Here is a 25279-nt window from a genome sequence, read left to right as displayed (position 1 = left end):
GCAGGCTTTCGCGACCGATATCCATAATAGGTGTTTTGGGTTAGATACCGTGAACATAAATGTGTTGTTGAACCCACCACTATCGACACAGCCAATTAGTAAAGTTTAATCACGTAAAACAGAACGTGCCAATTCGTTACTAGTACAGCACATCGGTGTGTTGGAGAGCAAATCCCAAAGGGTTCAAAAGTGACGGAATCACATCTGCCCCTCGATTCAAGGAACGAAACAGGAGGATTTCTCCACAAATGTGGCTGTCGCCTGATGAAGCTAGTTGTAATTAGTGGCGAAACGTCGTACTCGGATTGTAAATGTTGTGGATTGGTTCTCCAACAAACCGGTGTGCTGTACTAGTATACTACACTACTATACACCACACACTAGTGCTGTACTAGTATACTACACATACACTACACTCTAGTGCTGTACTAGTGACGAATTGGCCACGTTCTGTTTACGTGACAACCCTTACTAGTTGGCTGTGTCGGGTGGTGGCGGGTTTAACGACACATTTATATTTACCCGCTCTAACACACAATACAACGATATTGTGGGGTTTGTGTGCGACATCACTGCCACCTGGTGGCGAACGGCGACTGTTGCGGGCGAGAGGGCGCGAGTGCGAGGTTTGTGTGTCGGCGTGCGAGCTGCTGGCGGCGAGGCGAACCCGGGCTGCGGGAATCAGCAGCGTGTCTCGCCAGGACCTCGACATTGACACCGCGGCCACTGCGCCGCGTGCGGGGCCCAGCGGCTGGGGGGGGGGGGCCGTTGGGTCGTCGGCGGCACGAGACGACCCCTACGAGCCCTCCTCCTCCTCTTGCTTGGCAGAGGGCTTCCTGCACATTTCAGTGGCGACGGAAGGCGATGAAACGTGCACACGTGCGTTTCGAGAATAAATACCACGCGTCAAACATCGCACAGTAATGTGCTTCCACACAACCCAAGTTTCACCGTTACACAAATGCAGTCTTTGTTCTCCTGTAACGCGGTAGTTGCGTTCCTGAGGAATGAAGGATTAAGCACAGTCCGCGATAACATGCGAGATGCGTACGCAGGCTGAACAGAGGCCGAGGCGCGTGGGTAGCATCAAGAAGCAGCATCCAGCAGCATCCCACTGCCTCGTGCGACGCTACGCGAGGCAGCCCGCACACCGCTCACTCGATGGCGTTATAGAGAACGCGTCCCCCCGACATCCATCGCCGTGTTCCCAACTTGGGTTATGAAAGCACGTGGCGCATCGGGAAAACGGATTGCGAAACAAAAACAAATGTAAAGTTACGACCCCGGGGTCCCGCAAGCCCCCGGCTCTCGCACGGACTGCTTTGCGACGTAATTTTATGTCTGTTGAAGGCCAACGACACGGTAATCCGTTCCTCTCGACGAGCTCTACACGATGCGCCAATACAAGTTTCAAAGTTTTGTTTCTTCTGCACATTAGTCCTCGCTGCGTTTGGACAACACGACAACAGAATGATCCGCGCCAGGCGGGTCGCGGCGTCGACGTGCGCGGTGGGACGGAGTCGCCAAAAATACATTAATTACGATTTTGACTTCCGTTTATTCGGGACCTCGGGGTCCCGCCATGAGGTTCATTTATAGCAGCCAAATACTCTAAACGCATGTTTTTAAAAAATGTGGAGGGAAAGACCGGAGAATCCGAAGAAAAAATCCACGACCACGGGGAGAGAGACACGCAAACTCCAAATATCCAAATACACAGCAGGCGCCAGGCTCGCGATCAAAGCGACGACCTCCTGTATACCAGGTGAGGGAGATGACATCTCGCCACTGCGTTTAGGACTGCGCACACTGTAAATGGGAGGATCGTCATTGCCGTGTGAGCAGTGGTGAAAGAGGTGGCGCCACGCGATGGCACCGGAGAAAAATCCACGCGACCACGGCTAGAACACGCAATATACAGCAGCAGGCATCAGGGTCGAGATCGAACCCACGACCTCCTGTGTACCAGGCGAGGTAGTTAACATCTCACCACCGTGGTGCCACTTGCGCCACAACTCTCGTGAAGAGGATCAGAGTAGCTGCTGGCGATGGATGCTGCTTCTGCCGATTGTGAGGATGACGCTGCTGCTGACATTGCCGATGAAAACGATCATTGAGGCTCTCGCTACTGCTGCCGCTGAAGTAGTCACAGCAGCGACATGTCACAACACTCCTTGCAGGGAGCAATGTGCATGTGGAAGGGAACTGGAGAACGGAGAAAAGCCACGTGCATAGTTGGGTAGTAAAGCCACAAATCGTCGAGGTGCCAGAGTGACCCAGAGGTCACGACACGGAGCTTGCAACCACCGAGATCCTGAGATCGAATTCAGGCAGCCATCCACGAGTCAACAACTCACATTCCTCAAGAACACTGCAATTTATAAGAACAAACATTTATATAATAGGTGACCCTTTCTGGCAATAAAACAGGATGTGTTCAGACGTTCAAACACCAAATTTATACCTTTTTCAAGGCATCAAGTCTGCATCAACCATATGTACTGGTAGAAAAATATGCAAAAACACATGCGCTGATATTATACGCATCGTCTTTAAAATCGATTGGCCTAGACCAGAGACAACATTCTTGACGACCTTGTCTCACTACCAGTGGTAGACCAGGTAACGACAAAAAGAGTCCGTCTATTTGGATACTGGCAAAAGATCCCATGGATATAATAGGCGACGTTTTGGTCCTTCATGGAAAGTGTGCCCACTGCCAACCCAGTACCGTATCACCAAATAAATGTGTTTAATCATAAACCAGGTTGTCAAGTGTAGCGAGCTGATGGCCTCAGCCCGGTCCACAATGACTGCACTACAACACGCCCCCCCCCCCTCACCATTACATTCGGTATTCCACTTGATTTGGCTAAATCCCAGCTCTGTAACAAAATCACGATTAAAAGGCCACTTGAAGGACATTTCAGGGCCACTTTCTCCAACACACGGAATGCTCCGCTATTATATTTGTGACTGGATTCTTCATCTTGCGGTATTACACCGATGGCGACACTTGGAATTGGAAATAAAACGAAGGCGCCACGTATGTACAGGTCCACGGTCCTCGACCCACGCTGCCGCGGGCCGGTCATCGCACGGCTGAGCGGGTCTGGGAATTCCCATCGATTTGGATTAGTCGCCAGCCCTTGCCTCTAAAGCGCTCGATTCAACAATGCAATGAAAATGAAAGGGAACGCCTCCAAATTTATCAGAGCATTTTCCCCAGTTTCTCCCTCTCGTCCAGAAACCGCTCACTCATTGGCTACGAGGATGAATCGGGGATATCAATGTCTCACAAAGAGTTGGGCTCTATAATTCCATGAGATTTCTACAGCTGTCTCAGGGCCATCGGAGATCAATACACTCGGGCGAAGTGAAATGAGTTCTGTGATCATTTCGATCGTGAATTCGGTTGCCCCTGGATGCTACACAAACACGCGTCTAGAGTATTTGGCTGCTATACATTTCCCCGTGATAAGCCACTTCGTTGAGCTATCGTTTGTGTTCAGGTCGCTTCTAAAAGAAAGTTCAGTGGACCTTACCCGGTAAAACCAAACATTTTAATTGTAAAAAAAACACTTGGTTTGTCATTCCCATCATCTGCTCGACCAGCTCTTATTGTTATTCACAGGCGGCTGGAAGAACATCGTCCCGGTAAGGTTTTGGTGATAATAATAATAATGCAAACTTCTACGGCGCCTGACGTAAGATCGTAAGCCATTACCCAGGTGCTTACCAAACAAACAAAAACGTTTAACAGGAATTATTATTTCTAGATTTGAAGCTTTCGTGACTGCAATGATTCATACCCTTAGTTCTTTCGGTAAAGTCACGTAGGTAAAAAATTAAATTAAAATTAATAAAAATAAAACAAAAAATCACGACGTTTCGGAGGCAACACAAGCTTCCGTCTTCAGGTGAAACCGTCACAGCAAAATATCTGTACCTTATATAGTGGTTAAGGGGGGAGGAGCCAGGAAGGGCAGCGGGGGAGGAGGAGTTGTGAAGTGGTCAATTATTGCTTTTGTTATACTGCTGGGTGGGTAAATGAATTAGATAGGATTAAGCCGCTCTTTGTTATGCTGTTTGTGCGCAAGTCACTGTGGGATGAATGGACTCGTGGTCAGGGACGTGTTGCGCAAGTAACTGTGGATGTACATAATAGAAAAGGAGCGGAAATGCCCATGTTTATACTAGTGTTGGCTGACAATAAAGAGTACTGTTAAACGTTAGGGATGTTAACACTCGGTGAAGTAAAATAGTGCCTGTCAGATAAGATGGTCACGACAGCATAACAAAAAGCGGCTTAATCGTATCCAATTCATTTACCCACCCAGCAGTATAACAAAAGCAGTAATTGACCACTTCACAACTCCTCCTCCCCCGCTGCCCTTCCTGGCTGCTCCCCCCTTAACCACTATATAAGGTACAGATATTTTGCTGTGACGGTTTCACCTGAAGGAGGAAGCTTGTGTTGCCTCCGAAACGTCGTGATTTTTGTTTTATTTTTATTAATTTTAATTTAATTTTTTCACCTACGTGACTTTACCGAAAGAACTAAGAGTATGAATTATTATTTGATTGTTACGATAACTTTTTTGTTGTTCCTTTTGTTTCGCGCCATTTCTTGATTTGCTTATTATTTTTCTGAGGGTTTTCATTCCTTCGTAATTGTTATAAACAGCATTTGGCCCTAATATATAATTCGCGCGCAGCATTGTGGGAAGCAATTAGCGAGAGCGGCGCTACATACAATGACATCATTATCATCATCATCATGGAGGCGACATCCAACGGCGAGGTTTTGCCAACCTGCCCCCTGTGCGCATTCACGGCAGTGGTGGAAGCCATCGGGGAAACGCGTTGCACGCTATAATAAAACTACAAACTTCTTTTGTTTGTAACAGGTAAGGCCCACTGAGCTATTAGCTCTTTCTCAGAAGCGACCTGGCCGTCACAAATGATAGCTCAACCAAGTGGCTTATCACGTGGAAATTGTATCGCAGCCAAACACGTGATGTTGATTCTAAATGCGGAGGAAAAACCCGGAGGAACTGGAGAAAAACCCACACGACCACGGGGAGAGAGACATGCAAACTGAAAATATACAGCAGGCGTCTGGGTCGGGATTGAACCCACGGCCTCTTGCATGCCAGGTGAGGCAGTTAACATCTCACCACCGTAACGCACCCGGAATCAGCACGGCGGTCTTGGCTCGCAGCTGCAGGGCGCCGGGGGGGGGCACTGTAGCTCCTCGGCGTGGCGGCCCACGGGAGCTCGCCGCTGCCGGGGGGTGTAGCCGGCGACAGAGCCTGCGGGGGCAGCACACGTCACGGACACGACCCACGTGCTGTTATATAGCACATTAATCTCACGCAATGTCGTCAATGTGGGGGATTATAAATTAATCCCGGACCATGTCACGTGATAACATTTAAAAAAAATGTTCATTTATTCCGCTCCACATGAACATTATAGGCCAAGACCCAAAATAGTCAGCCATTGATGGTTGGGATGGGTCGATATTGACAGCCAAAACTGAATTTGGATTTAATAAATCAGACCAAGTAAATATCGAATCCGATCAAAGTTACTGAACGCCCTAATAGGCTAATCACTTCGTAATTATCCGATTGTGTAGAAGAAAAAAAACATCGTTGCAAGATAAGTGATTTTTTTTACTGAAAACTGCTTTTCAACCAATATCTTTTTTCAACACAGAATAATCAGCGTCGTTGTGGAGAATACAAGTAATAATAATAATAATCACAGCTTATTTAGCGCCTTTCATAAACTCTGAAGGCGCTTTACATCAGGGAGAACGGGGGTGCAGTTTGGCAAGTGGCTCCGAGGTAGAATAGGAAATGCCGTCTGAAAGACATTTTCAGGCGGAATGACGTGTAAATCCCAACCAAACCGGACTCCCTGACAGAATATAAATTACTATTTCATTTACACGTTACTTATGATACCTGTATCTTTGGGTGAGACCTATCCCCGCCATAGGAATGTGGAATTTACACCACTGCCTCAATGCTGTAAACAGGACATGAGCACTAGTGCCTCAATGTTAATTTGAGCAGGAACCCAATTCGGCTTTTATTTTTTATTAAAATACATTCCTATGAATGATAATCTCTATGACCCTTGGGGGAAACAATGTTAAACTCAAACAACTTCAAAATGGAACCTTTTTCCCTAGTTTAAAATGATGAAATACATAATAGGCTTTAACCTTTCCGCCAATAAAACAGGCGTGAAAATGTTCAAACACAAAATAGATTTATTGCCAGCAAGGGTAAAAGCCTACTCTTTTTAAATCCTTTACATTAAGTTTGCTTGCTTGCGTGCTTGCGACCGTGCAAATCTTTCGGTCGTTTTTTAACCCACTTCCCGTGATCCAATCGAGCTGACATTTTCCACACAGACTCGTTGTGCGTGACAATGAATTTTCGTGAAAATTTTTTTCCAAAATTTTACACTGTTTAAGGGAAAATTTAGAAATATTTAAGTACCAATTGCTTAATGCTGGCAGACAATCTGACCCATAGGTGGCAGCCATCTCAAGCCAGAGGACGAGAGGACTCTAGCCGCCACGCATATAAAGGATTTAGAGTGAAAAACTTTGTTTTTACGGGTTAATTTTTTTCATAATTTTGATACTGCCAAAAAGGTTCCATCGATCTAATGGCTCAACCCAAGATATTAATGCTTTGATACTCGCATTGCCCTTCGACGGATCACTTTTTGGTGTTCTCTGGTCTAACGCCGATGAGACAAGACCATAAAGAAGGCTGTCTTTTAGTGTAGGCCAATTAGTTTCACAGACAATGCGTATATTTTCTTGGTTCTTTCGGTAAAGTCACGTATAATAATTTTTGTATTATGTTGTATTATGTTTTATTTTTATTATTTTACTATTTGCCTTCTACAATAATTATTGTATTCTGTTGTATTTTTATTATTTTATTATTTCCCTTCTACGTGACTTTACCGAAAGAACCAAGAAGATGAATCCCTGCAGTCACGAAAGCTTTAAATCGAAATTTTATGCGTATATTATTAACAGAGCATCTTTGTTTGCATGTTTTTCCACAAGTTTGTATGGTTAATGCAGCCTTGATGCCTTGCAAAAGGTATTTAGTTTAACACCTGTTTTATTGCCATGAAAGGTAAAGCCTATTCTTACTTGTTCCATCAAACGCCACCTTCATTTCCAAACAAAAGTATTGCGCACATTTGTGTTTTTTTTAATCCAGACCAACTTTAAATGTACACAGATGGCAAAACTACAACAAATGAAGCTCAATCTTGGCAACAGCTGAGAATGTGACGAGACGAAGCGCACCTGGCAGAGCGTCTCTGCCGGCAGAATGTCCTTGGTGTAGGCGATGAGGTCCGTGGCCATCTCCAGGATGCAAATGCGGTCGCTCCGGAGGCCTCTGCAGGCGGGAAGGAGCCTTTGCAGCTCGTTGCAGCTCTCGTTAATCCGCTCTCTGCAAAGTGGGGAACACGCGGCGGCTGGACGAATGGCCTCACGCGCACAACCGACTGGGCGGTGACGCGGCACTGCGACGTCGCAGCGCCGCTCGCTGCAGATGTTCACGGTTCGATCCCAGGGGCCCGTCCTCGTTTATTGGGGCGCCACAGTGGCGAGATGCCAACTACCGCGCCTGGTATATGCAGGAGGTCGTGGGTTCGATATACTATCCTGAGATCTGTTGTATATTTGGAGTTTGCATGGATTTTTCTCAGGGTCCTCCAGTTTTTCCCCCGACATTAGAAACATGCATTTAGGGTATTTGGCGGCAATCAATTTCCACATAAGCCACTTCCGTTGAGCTATCATTTGTGGCCAGGTCGCTGCTGGAAAGAGAGCTATAGAGCTCGGTGGGTCTTATCTGATCAAATAAAAAGTAAATAATTACCGGTTTATTAACGTAAACGTACTACTTTCCGTCTGCTTCACAGTGGGAGTTAAAAATCGCGTGACGTCATTTCAAAGATTAGACTCGCTGTCTGTCGGCGTCGCGGTCCATACTTGTCAAATTTGAAAAATTGCCTGCAAATTACTCAACTCGAATAAGCAACAAACTTGGCAGGACCCTCCAGAACAAAGTCACGAGACTCAGGGATTCTTTCCTGCCAAAACAAGCGTAATAATGATAATAAGATGTGGGGGGCGAGGGGACAGCCACGAGCGGCTGGGCGGTGTCCGCTGGGGGGGACTGCTTTTGACACAAGGACGGCTGCAGCGGACTGGCACACCGCCACGAGTCAAACGGGATGCTGCGGGGGAAGAAAGGAGCAGTCCAGCAGCAGCAGCTTCAATTGCAAAGGAGCCACCACGCGTGGCCGAGGCAGTGGTTGTTTAACCTGGGGTGCGAGATGCCCTTTCTGGGGGTGACACATGGGCAGGTTTTTTTTCAAGAAGGCAAATCATCGAAAACACAAATTAAGAAAGGGCACGTGAGTACGACAACTGTGTTTCATGAAACCGATGTAGTTACTAACATTGTACATTTTAACGAGTGAGAACCAAAGGGGTGCAAGGCTGCAGGAAAGGTTAAGAGCCACTGCATTAAAGGCGAGCCGCGCGCCATGATGCGTTTGCGCCTCTCCAGACGCCTCCAATGATTTCGTACGACCGATGAAGAGCAGCCGTTAGATTCGGTTCCAAGCAATTTAGCGGTTAAATTGCTTTGTCTGAGAGCTGGTGAATTTAAAATACACCCACCACACCTCGCTTACCTACTCACCCACCCACCGCCTTCAAATTAATATCTGGGGCATCCGCATCTTTAGATGCCTCCACTATGGACAAAGGATGAATAAAATCCTGGCCTGTTGCATATCATGGCTGCAGGAAACCGACTGCGCTGTATAGGGAAGTGATTCTCAACCTCTCTGGACACGCAGATCGCTACCAACTCAAGATATCTTTGCGCCCACCACGCAGCAGTTACACATTGGTCAAAGGTAAAACTGCCGTATTCCAAAAAGGCGCGGGCAAGCCAGTAGCCAGCTGCCGTGTCGATAAGTCAACGAATATGAATTTAAATAAGCGTGCGATCGGCAGTAAACACAAATATGGGATTGTTAAGAAAACGGAAGTCATCTGCAAAAAGTTATGTGGACCCCTTCCCATGGACCTTGTGGATACCAACAGGTGGGATCCACTGGTGCAGGAAAAGATTGGCGAGCGAATAGGAGCAGTAATGGAGGGGAGATGTCTGGGAGAGACTGGACAGGCGGGCAGCACCTGGGCAGTCGCGACGCGATCTGCTGAAGAGGCGAACGAGGCGGCCTTGACTCGTGCATCAAACTGCAACACTCGCGTCAACAACACGCGCATCATCAACACTCGCGTCATCACGCGCGCAGCCACCGCCGCACGGGAGTCGCTCACTCCTGCAGATGACGACTCGAGAGGCGCGATCAGGAAGCAGACAAGCAGTGGAGGCAGCCACACGACGAGCCGGCACCAACTATTGTCCAAGCTCTGCGGTCCTCTAGACAGAAAGTTGTCGGATGCCAACTAATGAGTGATTCAATGTGGGAAGAAATCAGAGCACCGCGTGTTGCGAAAGGGCACACGCTGTTCCCCCACACAGATGGGACAGGTGGATTCCACGCGTTTGCTGCCTTCTGGAAAGCCAGGAGGAGGTTGTGGTACCTCCACGCCCACGGAGAGAGTTCGACAACGTCTGTGCGATTCACCCTCGTTACCTCCAGTGCTGCCCCACGTGGATAGCCGCACCCGTCCGTCCAAGCAGACAAAACTATCCCCCATCCCACATGTGTCCCTCCAAACACAAAAAATATAATGTATTTGTTTTTATACCATCACAATGTCAGCAGCATTAGTACACACACTCTGGTACCGGTTTTGACATTCAGTGTCTCACCAGCAGACCCAGGATTGCTTTAATCAATGCTGGTGAACTGCCAGATTTGTATTGTGAAGGTCGCTCCCTACGCGTTATCATCTTGGTATAATTTAGTTAACAGCAACACATCTGGGTACTCTGTACAGGGCGACTATACCGTGGCTGCGTGCCTGGTAACAGCAATACCCCCCCCCCGGCTTACCTCGGGCGATGCGTTCCCACAGGTGCGACGACGAATATCGAAACAACGAAAAATCAAAGAAATGTCATTATCAGAATATTTATTTAGACTGCCGGAGGAATCAGATGCCCGGGGGGGGCAGGACAGAGGCCAGGTGGGGCGGGCAGGTGGAGGCGAAGGTTGAGAGGCGACGGGTGACGAGACAGGAGGGACGATGCTGTTGGCGACGTGGGGGTAGCAGCGGCGTGAAGATAAGCGACGACGCGTTTGCGAAACGACGTTAAAATGGGGGGGGGGGGGCGGGGTGTGCGGGACGTAAATGGGGGGGGGGGGGGTGCATCCCTGGCACGGACGCACGCACGAGGCCCACCACCACCGCACCTCCTCCTCTTCTCGTTGGCCGTGTTGCGCCGGGACGACGAGTCGCCGCCGCCGCCGTCTTCTCTGGCCGCCTCCAGCGCGGAGGCCGCCTTCGCGGCGCCCTCCGTGCCGCACTCGGCCCGGGACTGCGCCAGCACCGGGAGCCTGGGGCGGGTGCGGAGCCTGGGGCGGGTGGGGGATGAGTGGCAGGAGCGCGTCACCGCGGGCGAACGCCGATGGCGGCGCGCGGGAACGTCACCACGGCGCTCGTGCCAGGCTAGGTGCACCCTTGAGGCCACGTGAAATGCCGAAGGCTCGCTGCCGGCAGGTCACGGGACAGCCCCGGGTGCCATTGGTTGATCGAGATGACCGCCAAAGGCACCAGGTGTGTGCTAACTTGCAGAGTTTTAGCTGCCTGGCGCTCCGCTCGTTGTTGTGAGCGTCGCCCCCCCCCTCTGCCCTCCATCGTTGCTGGAGGGCGACTGCCTCCAACTGCCCAGCAGCAGCAGCGGCGGCGTCCTTCACGATCCGACACCGCTGGTTACAGTCTTTGGCAAGTCCAGTCGGCTCCATCTCTTCTCGAGCCCGTGCCGCGACCAGTTAGCCCCCCCTGCATGCGGCCAAACAGAAGCTGCTTGGGCATGGGGTGGCTGGGCATGGGGTGGCTGGGCATGGGGTGGCTGGGCATGACCCAGCCACCGTAGCCTCGCCTGCCGCAGGAGCTCACCGACGGGACTTTTGAGTCCAAACCTCAACAACAAATCCTGCCTCGTTAAAACCCAGGCTGGATTGTAGGCAGGCTAACCTGAAGGTTGCAAACCGGTGCAGACGTCCCTTCAACAAACATAATGCACGTTTCGCAAACTGAAACAAGGGACAGTTATGACCGTGGCAGAGAATACCTGGAGGGTTGGGAGGGAAGCTTCGTGTTGAGCGATGGGCCCCGCTCGTTTTCACACAGCGGCGTTTGGCGGCTGATGAGAAGACAATGCCGCCCCACCGACTCGGATAACTCCTCGACCACTCGACCAGACCGGAGCGGGTCGTCAGCACACCGCTGCACGGACACTTCTCCACTCTCTTTCACAACTGCCTCGTCAGCGGTGGGGGGTGGAGGTGGCGGGACTGGTTGAAGACACACCCATGGCAGGTGTTTTGTTTTTGTGGAACTGATGTGGAAAGGGTGGAAAGGGCTCCCCCCCCCATCATGGACGCACACCCACACGTGCTCTTAATTCTCTTAATTCGCGAAATGAATGAGCAGCCACCAATCGCAGGGCAATGGTCCCTGGTGGAGCCGCGCTGAGCTCGCCTGTGATTCATCGCACGTGCATCATTGTGCGCGCTGTGGCATATGGGAACCTAATACACCATTTTGGGTAGCCGCGTGCGTTTCGTTATTATGATTCTAAGTAAATGCGACGGTGATCAGAGGCGTGGGGTTCGACAGCGGTGGTTCGAGTTCGATTCCCGCTCACGGGTCCGGCCATCGGTGGCGACGACTGTAATGGCAGAGCCATTGACCATCGGTGGCGACGACTGTAATGGCAGAGCCATTGGCCATCGGTGGCGACGACTGTAATGGCAGAGCCATTGGCCATCGGTGGCGACGACTGTAATGGGCAGAGCCATTGACCATCGGTGGCGACGACTGTAATGGCAGAGCCATTGGCCATCGGTGGCGACGACTGTAATGGCAGAGCCATTGGCCATCGGTGGCGACGACTGTAATGGCAGAGCCATTGGCCATCGGTGGCGACGACTGTAATGGCAGAGCCATTGGCCATCGGTGGCGACGACTGTAATGGGCAGAGCCATTGACCATCGGTGGCGACGACTGTAATGGCAGAGCCATTGGCCATCGGTGGCGACGACTGTAATGGGCAGAGCCATTGACCATCGGTGGCGACGACTGTAATGGCAGAGCCATTGGCCATCGGTGGCGACGACTGTAATGGCAGAGCCATTGGCCATCGGTGGCGACGACTGTAATGGGCAGAGCCATTGACCATCGGTGGCGACGACTGTAATGGCAGAGCCATTGACCATCGCGGTGAAGTATGGCCAACACCCCTACGTGGCCACACGTGGGACTGGCAGCTGTAACGTGGCCACACGTGGGGCTGGCAGCCTTTCACCGCCGGTGGATTGAGAATGGGCGGACGAGGCACAGCTGGCAGCTGTGACGTGGCCACACCATGGCTCCTCTCATATCGCAGCACAACGCATTCCTCGTGGGGAAATATACAACAGCTTGGCGACGTTTCGGGCAAAGGCGCCTACACAGCTATGAAAAAGGGTCATTGCCCGACACGTCGCCTATCTATATAAAAATATACAATTCTCCTTTCAAGGGCCGCTGTTATTGACGAATGCGTGGATGTGTTTTGTTGAGATGCTGTGCTTGTGCAGCCCCATCGGCTGCAGGACGACAGCGGCGTGTAGATGGGGTGGATGGGGGGGGGCTGGATACGAAATGAATGTCAGAGGCCTCCCTTGCGCACAGATCGAAGCTCTCAGGTGGCCTCTGAGAGGCATCGCACGCGGCTCGCTGCACCTCGGTCTCCCTTCATCAAGAGCTGCGCGTGAACCCCTCCCGCCCACCCCAATCATTCAATCCGACTTCCCACAGGGGGGTCACACCGAGCTACGGGATATTAATTACAGGGTAATTATTTTTTGTCGTAAATCATTTTAATTACTTTCCACTGCCATTGCCCTGGGTCCACGACAGACATCCCCCCCACCTCCCAGCGTGTTGTAGTAAAACAACCCACTGTTGTCTTTGTGTGCTCCGTCAACGGTGACCTCCGGAGGAGTGCCACAACGACACGGAACCTCGGTGTCGTGAAGGGCTCTCGTCGTGTCTAGCAGATACTCGACACTGGGGTGTAGCGAGCCCCTGGACGTGCTGACACCGTCACGCGCAAGAAGTGCGCAGGACGGGAACAGCGTCTCGGTGACTTTGCGAGCGCAGAGTGAGTCGCGGGCAGCTTTGCGAGGTGTCACAAGGTGATCACTTCCCACACGCAGATGCACCCTCCCTTCAATTTTCAGGATGAGCCTGCAAAAAAATCTTTTCAGATGGCCATGTGAGAAGTGCACGATCATAATCATCATCAGCTGTTTCTGCTGCTGCTGCTGCTAATATGATTAATATGCTGTTGCTACTGCTGATAATAAGATTTGTGTTCATGCTGCTGCTGATAACGATAACTATACAGGATAATCACGAATCATTGTTATTTAAATCTAGATTTGAAGCTTTCGTGACTGCAAGGAATCATATTCTTAGTTTTTTTCGGTAAAGTCACGTAGGTGAAACATCAAAATTAATAAAAAATACAATAACAGACAACGAGACAAGAAGTCACAGCTTCTCGAGACGCTGGCCTTCCTCAAGAGATGCCGAGATAACAAGGTAATACCCATCGCTTTCACACTCACATCCGCTGCTGTGTCCTCACCGAACTCTAAACAGATCTTATTTAAAGCTAGCCTATCACTAATCTCGGAGAGAATAAGGTTACTCCGATCTGAACTCGATAATTTAGACAAGACTCTCTTACAAACACATTTAATGTTAACACAAAAAATGTCACCTTCTGATTGGAACCACGTTGATAACATGACTTCTGCTTCTGCTGACTCAATGTCAGCCAAATGCAAAGCTAACCTGATTTCTAAATTCAACCTCCTATCTAAGAAGAAACCAGAGCCACACATCGCAAAGCTGGATGTTAACAAGACCGTGATTAATCAGAGTAACATCCCAATTTCTGACAATCTAAAAACGGTACTGGCCAAAGGACTAAATTTCGCCGTCACCCCGAAATATATACCAGTAGAGGATATGATTTCTCAGATTGATGTAGCCCTCAGAGGCATAGGACACATCCATGCGGATGTAGCAAGAGCTGAAATAGCTACTATTCTTAAGAATGCTAAGAAACCCACTAGTAACATCAGCAAAAACGAACGCTCTGAACTCGCGGACCTAAAAAAGAGAGATGATATAGTCATCCTCTCGGCAGACAAGGGCAATGCCACGGTCATCATGGATAAAGATGCATACAACAACAAAATCCTGGACCTGCTTAATGATGGGAGTTACTCCAAAATTAAAAACGATCCCACTAAAAGCCTAACAACGAAAACCAACAGTATCATCACGAGTTCGACTTCCCTAATCGAACCAAACAAACGTCCCTCTTTAAAACCATCGGCAGCAAGACCTCCCAGACTCTATGGTCTTCCCAAAATCCATAAGGAAGGCACCCCGCTACGACCCATCGTGTCGACGATAAACTCTCCTACGTACAAACTAGCCCGTTTTCTATCAGATACTCTGCTCCCCTTCACAGGCAAGACCTCTTCGGCAGTACTCAACTCAACCCAATTAGTCTCTATGGTTAAGGACATGGTACTATCTCCTGATGACATCCTCGTCAGCTTTGATGTCGTATCTTTGTTTACCAAAGTCCCAGTACCGGACACCCTAACAATAATTGAGGACTTAGTCCAACATGGATTGAATTCTGATGCACCTGCGCTGGTTAGGCATTGCCTCACCAACACCTATTTTACCTGGAATGGCACCTTCTACAAACAGAATGAGGGTACCCCTATGGGCTCCCCCTTGTCACCAGTTATAGCCAACATGTTCATGGAAAAGTTTGAATCAGACGCCATCCAGACATCCACCTTGCGTCATTCCCTGTGGAAGAGGTATGTGGATGACACTTTCGTCATCTGGCCACATGGCCTCCCAGCATTGAACCACTTCTTGGACCACATCAATTCTAGACACCCATCCATCAGGTTCACCATGGAAGTGGAGAAAGACGGTAAACTACCATTCTTGGATATTCTGTTTGAGAGGAGGCCTGACGGATCCTTGGGACATTCTGTCTACAGGAAAGCCACCCACACAGATTCCTACTTGAAACCGGATTCCCACCACCACCCAGCTCAAAAGAATTCTCTCATCAAAACGCTATACCACAGAGCCCATGGCATTCCTGACCAACACCACCTGACCGGTGAATTAAGACATGTACATCGGACCCTCAGGATGAACGGATACTCTGACCGTACTATCCGCCAAGCTGTCTCTCCCACCACACAGACACAGCCACATGAAACTCCGACCAAAACTATCACGTTACCATACATAGCTGGCGTGACCAAAAAGATCTCCAAAATTCTAAACAAACATAAGATCCAAGTCCGATTCAGTACAGTGCATAAAATCAGTGATCTGATTCCATCTGTGAAGGATGTCGTTCCTGACTTACAGTATCCTGGAGTCTACAAATTGAGTTGCATTTGTGGTGATTGCTACACTGGAGAAACGAAACGTCATGTTTCTGATCGTGTCCGCGAGCACAAGTCAGATCTGAAACACGGCAGAACTGATTCTTCGGCCGTTGCCGATCATTGCTACAACTCGGTGGGCTCTCATGAAATTGTCTTTTCCGAGACCAAGGTTCTCTGCAAACCTCCCGGCTACCATCAAAGGTTTGTACACGAAGCCATACAAATGTAATAAACGACTGGACCACGATGTCTGGCTCAGTGTCCTTTATTATTCGGTTCGTGCTGTACACCCACACGGCTGTCTTTACTCTGTAGCTTCTCCACGGTGCTGACTCCAATGTCGGCCCGATCCACAACAGCAGCTCTGCTGCTGTTTCTCTCACACAGCCCCCCTTGGCTGTACTCGCTGCTGCTCTTCTCCCTCCGCAGCTCTCACAGCTTCTTGCTCTCTCTCTCTCTCTCCGCAGCTCCTCCTGGCAGCCACACCGCTGCCTCTAACACGCAGCCCTCCTGGCTGTCTCCTCCCCAGCTGCACACCACTCCGCAGCTTCCTCTTATCTTCGGGGTTGGCTCCCGATGGCCGTCGGCGCCCCCCCCTCTCCACACTTGCCCGCGTGGCCTCACTCTTTTCCGCTCACACCCCGACTGCCTTCCCCTTCCGGTTTACCCGCTTAAGGCCCCGAACCTTCCCCCCACGTCACATGACTCCACCCCCCGTGACGTCACCTCCGGAAGGTCGCTTACGCCCGCATTACACCACCCTCCCCCGTAGAAAAATCCCAGCCGACCTCGGCTGACCAATAGCAAATCGTAATGCGGCGAACCGAGCTTCCCCCCCTAAAGGACACTAAGCATATAATGTAACAGCAAGAACAACAACAACGCAATTAACATCAACGAACGTACAAAAGCATGCAATAAATACAACTGTAAGAAAAAAATAACAAGACAGCAACAATCAACGAAACGTAAGCGATTTGGAACGTGTGCGGGTCGCCGGCCCGTCCCGGACGGTCGGCGGCCCACTCGCAGAACGGGAACGCGATGAAAGTCGAGGAATGACAGGGGGTAATCCCCCTGTCGCAGCCGGAAGTCCACCGACGTCCCGTGTCCCTAAAGAGTTAGTCTTGGGCTTGTCCTGTGACCGTGCCCGCAGCTGGGTCGGAAGAGCTGCAGGGCTCGAAGGTCCCGCAGACCTGGCAGGCGTCCTCCGAGCAGGGCCCCTCGTCCCCCGCAATGTCACGGCCGGCCTGTCTGGAACAGGTACGACAGGCGCTCTAGCGAGATCAATGGACGCAGGCAGGGGAGAGTCAGCAGCAACAGACCCCGGCAAGGCAACATTGGGGGATGACGCATCATGTAAGGGAGCAACATATGGTTTCAAGCGCGACGTATGCACAACCCAGCGACGAGACCCAATCTGGACGCGTGCTGACTGTGGGTTGGGAACCGCAATGAGGCGTACGGGACCATGCCAGGGTTTGTGCAATTTCGGCGAGGTCCCCGGACGTACCTGTGGACAATGAAGCCAGGCTAGGTCCCCAACCTTCCAAGGGCACCCCCCCTCAGACCGTCGCGCATATCGCTCGTTCCGGGCCTGGGCTTTGGCCGTAGCCACGCGGGCATTCTCCCGCGCCTCCGTGACTCGGCGAACCGTGTCCTGAATGTATTCAGGAAGTGGTTTACGAGGTCCCTTCACCCCAGTTCCCAATTGCACATCCACCGGCGGCACGTTTTCCCGACCATACATAAGGTAAAACGGCGAATATCCTGTAGCCGCATGAGGCGTCATCCTGTACGCCGAAAGCACCCCGGGGATGTGCAGATCCCAATCTGATTGTTGTTCACTCACGGTATGGCAAAGCATGGCAGACAACGTCCTGTTCAGCCGTTCAACCATACCATCCGTCTGCGGATGGTATGGGGATGTCCGTACTTTCTTAGTCCCAAGGCCCGCGCACACTTCCGCCAATAATTTAGAAGAGAAATTCCTGCCCTGGTCCGTGAGGAGTCTCTCAGGCGCCCCCTTATCCATAATATACCCAAACAAAAAGGCGTCGGTAATGGCCGCGGCCGACTGATCGGGCAACGGCCAGGCCATCGGCCAACGGGAGAGGTACTCAACCCCTACCAGCAAATATTTATTACCCCTCGCCGATGGTGGAAAAGGTCCCAATATGTCCAGCGCCACCAATTCATTGACTCGAGACACCTGAATCGACTGGAGAGGCGGCACGTAAGGATGTTTCGGCGGCTTACGTTGTGCACACGCAGGGCACGCGCGCACGTGCCCTACGACATCTGTCGCCATGCCGTGCCAAAAATAATGACGTTGCAACGTCAACAAGGTCTTCTGCACCCCTAAATGTAAGAGAGTGTCACAATGGAGGGTTCTAATCAACTCGAACCGCAAGGACGTTGGTACCACCAGGCGCCAACGTTCCTGGAACCCCTCCCGCCACATAAGCAGACCATCTCGGAGAGCGGTTTGCGGCCCCACAGCCGTACTCGGACTCCCATTGTCCTTAGCAGACCGCTTCCGCAAGGACACCAATGACTCATCCATCATCTGTTCCCGGATCCAGACAGACCGCGGCAGATTCAAAACCCCGTCAGCCGGTCCCGGTTCCATCGGAGTGTCCGACTTCTCAACGGCCAACGTGAGCGGCTGAGGGGGGTTTGGAATCGGCGAACACCTATGCGTCCCCGACTCACATTTACAAGGGGCGCGCCGCGGTAATCTGGAAAGTGCGTCAGCGTTCGCATGGCGCACTCCCTTCCGATGTTGAATTTGGAAGGAAAATTCCTGTAGCGTGTCCAACCAACGTGCCAACTGTCCGGATGGCTGGTCAATTTTAAGGGCATATTGCAAGGCCGCATGATCCGTACGCACAATAAAAGAACGACCGTAGAGGTATGGTCGAAATTGCCGTAGGAAAAAAACAACCGCCAATAGTTCTCTGCGAGTGACACAGTAGCGGGTTTCCGCAGGAGACAAGACTCGGCTACCATACGCCACGACACGCTCTACACCCCCTTTAGACTGTGATAACACCGCCCCAATACCTGTGTCACTCGCGTCCGTATCAAGAATGAATGGGTGATCGAAATCGGGATAATCCAATGTTGGGGCCGTGGCCAATAGATCACGCAGACTCCGAAAGGCCGCCTCCTCCGGCTGTCCCCAAACAAACTTCCGTCCTTTACCCGTAAGGAGATGCAAAGGCCTCGCAATCGTCGCAAAACCCGGCACGAATCTTCGGTAATACGAGGCAAATCCCAAAAACCGCCGAACATCCCCCACGGTGGCCGGAGTCGGCCAATCCCGGACGCACGCCGTCTTTTCCGGATCCGTGGACACTCCCTCAGCGCTCACGATGTGCCCCAAATAGCGGACGGACCGTTGCAGTAGGTGACATTTCTTTGGTTTGAATTTCAATTTGGCAGAACGCATCCTCGTGAACACTGTCTCCAGCCGCGTCAAATGTTCATCGAATGTGCGGCTGAAGACAATGATATCGTCCAAATATATAAGACATGTCTCCCACTGCAACCCCGTCAAAACGAGCTCCATCAATCTTTGAAATGTAGCAGGGGCCGCATTCAATCCCATCGGGAGACAGTTGAATTGAAATAATCCCTGCGGCGTACGGAATGCGGTTTTCTCCCGTGAGGACTCGTCAAGGGGAAGCTGCCAAAATCCCGAAGAGAGGTCCAGTGTGGAAAAGAACTTAGCCCCCGACAATGCGTCGAGGGAGTCATCCATACGCGGCAGGGGGTACGCATCTGCCACCGATATCTTATTCAATTTGCGGAAATCAACACAAAATCGCAATTTGCCATCCTTCTTCTTAACCAAAACGACTGGAGCGCCCCATGGGCTGTTAGATGGCGATATAATGTCCGCAGCCAACATGTCTTCCACTGCCCCCCGTACGTGTTCTCGCTCCGCAGGACTCATCCGATGCGAATTTAATCGAATAGGGGCAGCATCGCCCGTCTCAATGTGATGGTAAAGCAAGGAAGTGCGGCCCAAATCCAAATCATCGGAGCTGAACACATCGGAATATGTCAACAACAATTTACGCAGCGCACCACGTTGCTCCATGGACAGGGAAGAATTTTCGTCACATAAATGAGCAACCCAACGATCATCCGAACTCCTTGGCTCGGAAACCCCAGCAACAACTCCCCGGCTATGTGGACAATCATGGGTCGCAAACGCCGTAGTGGCATGTGCCACAACCGTACCGGCCGGGACACGGACGTTTTCTCCCCCCGCATTAAGCACCTGTAAAAACGGTAATTGATCCGGCCGGACGATGGTCTGTGCCCCCACTAACGCCAACCCGGTTGATATCGTGGCGGACGGTGACAACAAGACCCCTACTGCTCCTAGCCGATCAGGCAGGGGCTTCCGATACCGCAAGGGTATAAGCATCTGTGTACCAGGTGGGATGTCCACAGATGCGACGGACAGCGCCTGCACTTGTACGGCCGAAGCAGGTCGCCCCCAGGGCGACGGCAGGAACGAGATTTGACGGCCCCCCGGCAGTTCAATACAATTCTCATTGATTTTGATCAAAATGGGCATCTTAGCCAAAAAATCGGTGCCTAACAAACAAGGAACCGCCAAAGATCTCGATATCAACACAACACCCGAGGCCGACACATCCCCAATAGATATCTTAGCATCCACCTGACCCACGATACCCATGCTACCCCCGTTCGCAGCGACGCACGACCCATAAACCGGACGCACAGCCCCCGACGGAATGCCCAACAGATGGAAAATGACATCCGATATAATAGTCGCAGACGCCCCCGAGTCAACCAAAATGCGCACGTCCACACCTTGTATGGACCCCGGTACAGTGGACGAACCCGTAGCGGCCGCGACAACTCTCCGTGCCAATTTGCGCCACTGCGTAACTGAATGAAAAGGCCCCGTCGATGGCCTTTCTTTAACAACAACAATAGGATCGCGCAACACAGGTGGTGGGTGAGGTGGAAAGCCTTGCCGAGTGTCTGGTGCGTGCCGACATGCCTGTTTCGGAGGATCTTTAGCCGACTTGACCGGTGCCGAGGCCTCCTGCTGCGGCGGAGCCGGGAAGCGGGCCCAGCAGTCTCTGGCGTAGTGGCCCCTACGCCCGCAGCGGAAACATTCGGCCTCGTTGCGCCGAAGCGCAGGCCTCGCCTCCTGACGGCCCCGTTCTGGTAGCACCGCGCGCGGTCTCGGCCCGCCGCGTCCCGTCCATGGAGCGGAGGCGGCCGTCAGTTGTTGAGGGCCCCGGTCATCCGGAACATAGACGGCCTGCGCAGGGTTCCACCCCAGCGCCTCCCCTTCTTTGACGGGCCCCCCCGTCCACGCCGTCACTTGTTTCCAGCGACGGAGGTTGAATTGCGCATCGAGACACTTAGCAGCCATCCGGGAAGTTAGCTTCTCATGCCCACACACAGGCATGGGGATCCCTAGATCCCGAGACAGCTCCAACATTTTCCCTAATATGAGAGGCTCAAGCAGGTCCTGTGGCGTCTCAGGATAAGCTGCCATGGCCAGCTCCAGCACCGCACCCCTGAACGCCACGGGCGACTCCTCTGGTGCTCGTTGTCGTTGAGCGAATCGCCGATGCGCATCATCTGGTGGCTCATAAGCATCGGCCATTTCTTGAAAAACACCACATAAAGTTGCCTTCTTATCGGTCGCTATGGAACGGAAGAATCGGACAGATTCGTCGTCCAAGAGAGTCGGCAACACCTCCAAAGCCTCCGCATCGGTTCATCTTGCTGTGCGTACCGCCGCCAAGAAGCGGCAGGCGAACGCACTCCAGTCCCCACCGACGGAAAATTCTTTAACCGTTGTAAGGTGGCGACTCCGACTCCTCTTCCCGCCGTCTTCCAATGGTGGTGGTTGTGATGGCAAATTCAAAATGGCGTCGGCCCGCGGCGTGGCCAAGATGGCGGTTTGGCGCCACGGAGCGCGCAAAATGGCGGCCTCTTGCCGCGTGGGCAATGGCGGCGGCAGGACAGGCAACGTGGCGGCCCGCGGAGCACCACTTGCATCATCCATCGTCCCTGGCGCGACGAGATGGCATAGATGCGCCAGGACGTCCTTAAGTGCCTCCAGTTGTACCGCCATCGCTTGCCATCGTTGATCCGCGTCTGATGATGTGGACGGACCCGCCACCGCGCCAACATCCTCCACTCCTGTTCCCGTGGTCGCCTCAGCCGGGCTCTCCTCCACCACCCCAACAGGATCCGTGGTTGGAGGGAGTTCGTCGTCGTCGGACGAAGAAGCCGATGCAGGCGCCGGAGTAACTTTCTTCCTCACTTGTTTCGACATGCCGTTGCACTTCCGACACCAGTGTAATAAACGACTGGACCACGATGTCTGGCTCAGTGTCCTTTATTATTCGGTTCGTGCTGTACACCCACACGGCTGTCTTTACTCTGTAGCTTCTCCACGGTGCTGACTCCAATGTCGGCCCGATCCACAACAGCAGCTCCGCTGCTGTTTCTCTCACACAGCCCCCCTTGGCTGTACTCGCTGCTGCTCTTCTCCCTCCGCAGCTCTCACAGCTTTTTGCTCTCTCTCTCTCTCTCCGCAGCTCCTCCTGGCAGCCACACCGCTGCCTCTAACACGCAGCCCTCCTGGCTGTCTCCTCCCCAGCTGCACACCACTCCGCAGCTTCCTCTTATCTTCGGGGTTGGCTCCCGATGGCCGTCGGCGCCCCCCCCTCTCCACACTTGCCCGCGTGGCCTCACTCTTTTCCGCTCACACCCCGACTGCCTTCCCCTTCCGGTTTACCCGCTTAAGGCCCCGAACCTTCCCACCACGTCACATGACTCCACCCCCCGTGACGTCACCTCCGGAAGGTCGCTTACGCCCGCATTACACAAATATACAAACACAGACATAATTTCAACCGTGATGATGGGTACAAACTTAGTAATCATTGGAAAGATGTTATCAACCACGCAAAAAAGACTTAATTACACTTTTTTGGACCATCTTATCTGACAGGCACTATTTTACTTTACTTTACCGAGTGTTAACATCCCCAGTGTTTAACAGTACTCTCTTCATTGGTATAAACATGGGCATTTTCGCTCTTTTTCTATCATGTGTATCAGGCCTCCCCTCCCCCTCTCTGTCCAATGCGTTGGCGTGTGCAGCAGAAACCGCGTCCAAGCCGACGTCCATCCTTTTGGCCCCGCCCCCCTCCCCCTCCCGATGCGTTGTACGTTGGCACTCCGTGTCGTCTTTGAGCCCCGCCCCCCTCCCTCCCGATACTTTCCATTCATTGGCTACCACATTCTGATGAGCCCCCCCCCTCTCCTCCCTCCCTCAACTTGCTTTTAAGGGATTACATCTTGAATCATTGCCTCACTTGATGCAGCTAATCCGGCTGTGACGGTCCCACCTGATGACGGAGACTTGTGTTGCCTCCGAAACGTCGTGATTTTTTATTTTATTTTATTTTTATTAATTTTGATGTTTCACCTACGTGTGTTGCAATCGAAACGTCGTATTCTATTATTTAATTTAATTGATTATTTTATCTTTAGACGTGACTTAACCGAAAGAACCAAATAATAATTCCTGCAGTCACGAAAGTTCTAAAATTAAGATTCACCTACGTGACTTTACCGAAAAAACCTAAGAATATTGTTATTTAAAATAGTTTCTTTTTGCATATTCTTGTATGACATTATATTTGTAGGTGTTGTCATATTTTTTCGCGTTTTTTATTTGTTTATTATGTGAAATTTGCATAAATAAACATACAAATAGACAAAAATAAATATCCTACTTTAAAAACGTAATGTATGTACTGTACCATACCACTCCAATCTAGAAGATTCTGTATGGGGTGATGTAAATACGTGCAGTATTTTCATGAAGTTGTACGTAGTGTTTAACGTACTGCATATAATATTTGATACTGAAATCAAGCATAGCTGAATTTCGATTTAAAGCTTTCGTGACTGCAAGGATTCATCGTCTTGGTTCTTTCGGTAAAGTCACGTAGAAGGAAAATAATAAATTAATAAAAATAAAACATAATAAAATAATTCTCACGGCGTTTCGGCCACAACGCAAGCAGCCGTCTTATTATTTTCCTTCTACGTGACTTTACCGAAAGAACCAAGACGAACAAGTATAGCTGCTTGTTTTTTTTTCCACGCACGTGATGCCGATCGCCGGACTGGAGCGGTTTTTCTGCTTTCGCCGGATCGGCCCCGGACCGCCGGATGATGTTGGAAGCAGCCGATAATTAGACTGGTGGACGTTTGCAGCTACTTTAGACTAATTTCAGGGTGCTGATTCCAAATCTGATCTCAGATTTGCTCTATCACATCTCATTTTTATGCTATCGGCATACCCCATTTTCATTGATTTTACCTGAAATTAACTCTGTCACTTATGATTGCAAGTTGTTGTGAGTCAGTGACTGCTTCAGTGTTAAAATATGGTGCTGTATTTTTAGCATAGTGTGTTTATAATATCATTTTATGTAGATATCCACATTTATTTAATATTTTTCTTCTGTAGTTTTTTATTGAAAATGCAATATTTAATATCTCAAAAACCTGATGTGATAGACAAAAACTGATGCCAGATTTGGAATCAGCACCCCAAAATGACCTTAAAAACCGTTGGAATACCTTATGCCAAAAAGCGTGTTGACCAGTGTAATCGATTATCATCTCTAATGTTATTGACTGATGCTCCTGTTGTTGTGAAGTGACTCATGCAGCCAGCTATGGCTGCAGAGTTTGATGGTACATGTTGTATTTCGTCGTTTATTGTGAAAATTCGGTCACAGTTCCTATGTTCACTGTTTCATTGCTTTTATGGCTTTATTTTGGTGATTTTCGAAAAGTGTTTTGGTTGGCCATGTTTGTTTGTTGTAGTACAGAGTTAGACTGATGGCCTTAATCTAAGTTGTCTTGTGGTTGTTGTTGTTTGACTTGCATCCCACTGGGATTTTTGCACACAGTGTTGGTGTACGGTGCTTTTTCTGCAATATTTTGCTGTCCTTTATTGGATTTTCTGTTTGCACATAGTCACTTTAAGATATTTTCTTGTTCATGTTTTTGTTTTTTGTTTGTCGCGGTTGCACCCGATTCAAGAGCCGAATGGCTCACAGGGCTATACTTAATAAATGAACTTAAAATCTCGGAAAGTTGATTCGAGTCTTCACTGTTTCAAGTGGATCCTGCGCTGAAATTATTAATCAAATTCCGAGTTTTAGTCAACATTATGCACGTCTGAGGAAACACAAACGCGTAGAAGAAACTCCTTGTCCTGCGGATGGACCTGGTAGGAACGTTGGGTTGCTCGGTCAGTGGCCAGGGTCAACGGCGGCGTGATGTATTCCGCAAATATGCCCGACTGTGAGGGCGGGCACAAGCCGGCGTGAGTAGGTTAAACGTTGAGTCTTATAAGGGCACCACGGGGTGACCAGACCCTCCCCACCCAGCTCCACCCCTCCTACCCCCCACCCAGCCCCACCCTCCC

The 25279-nt window shown here is 50.7% G+C and overlaps 1 protein-coding gene across 1 annotated transcript; it reads right to left on the bottom strand.

Annotated features, from left to right (window-relative positions):
- Positions 1–84: 84 nt before the first annotated feature.
- LOC144724202 (uncharacterized) lies at positions 85–11961 on the bottom strand. The gene is made up of 6 exons (XM_078603118.1): positions 11913–11961; positions 11337–11664; positions 10456–10617; positions 7352–7499; positions 5194–5315; positions 85–836 (listed from the first exon to the last, which is right to left on the bottom strand). The coding sequence occupies exons 1-6, from the start codon at positions 11959–11961 to the stop codon at positions 797–799; spliced, it is 849 nt and encodes a 282-aa protein (XP_078459244.1). The 3' UTR covers positions 85–796.
- Positions 11962–25279: the final 13318 nt, after the last annotated feature.

The sequence above is a fragment of the Lampetra planeri genome, chromosome 20, assembly GCF_965212315.1.
Source record: "Lampetra planeri chromosome 20, kcLamPlan1.2.h2, whole genome shotgun sequence".
Taxonomy (NCBI): Eukaryota; Metazoa; Chordata; class Hyperoartia; order Petromyzontiformes; family Petromyzontidae; genus Lampetra; species Lampetra planeri.
Note: the sequence above shows the minus strand (reverse complement) of the source record. Positions and strands in the feature narration are given on the sequence as shown.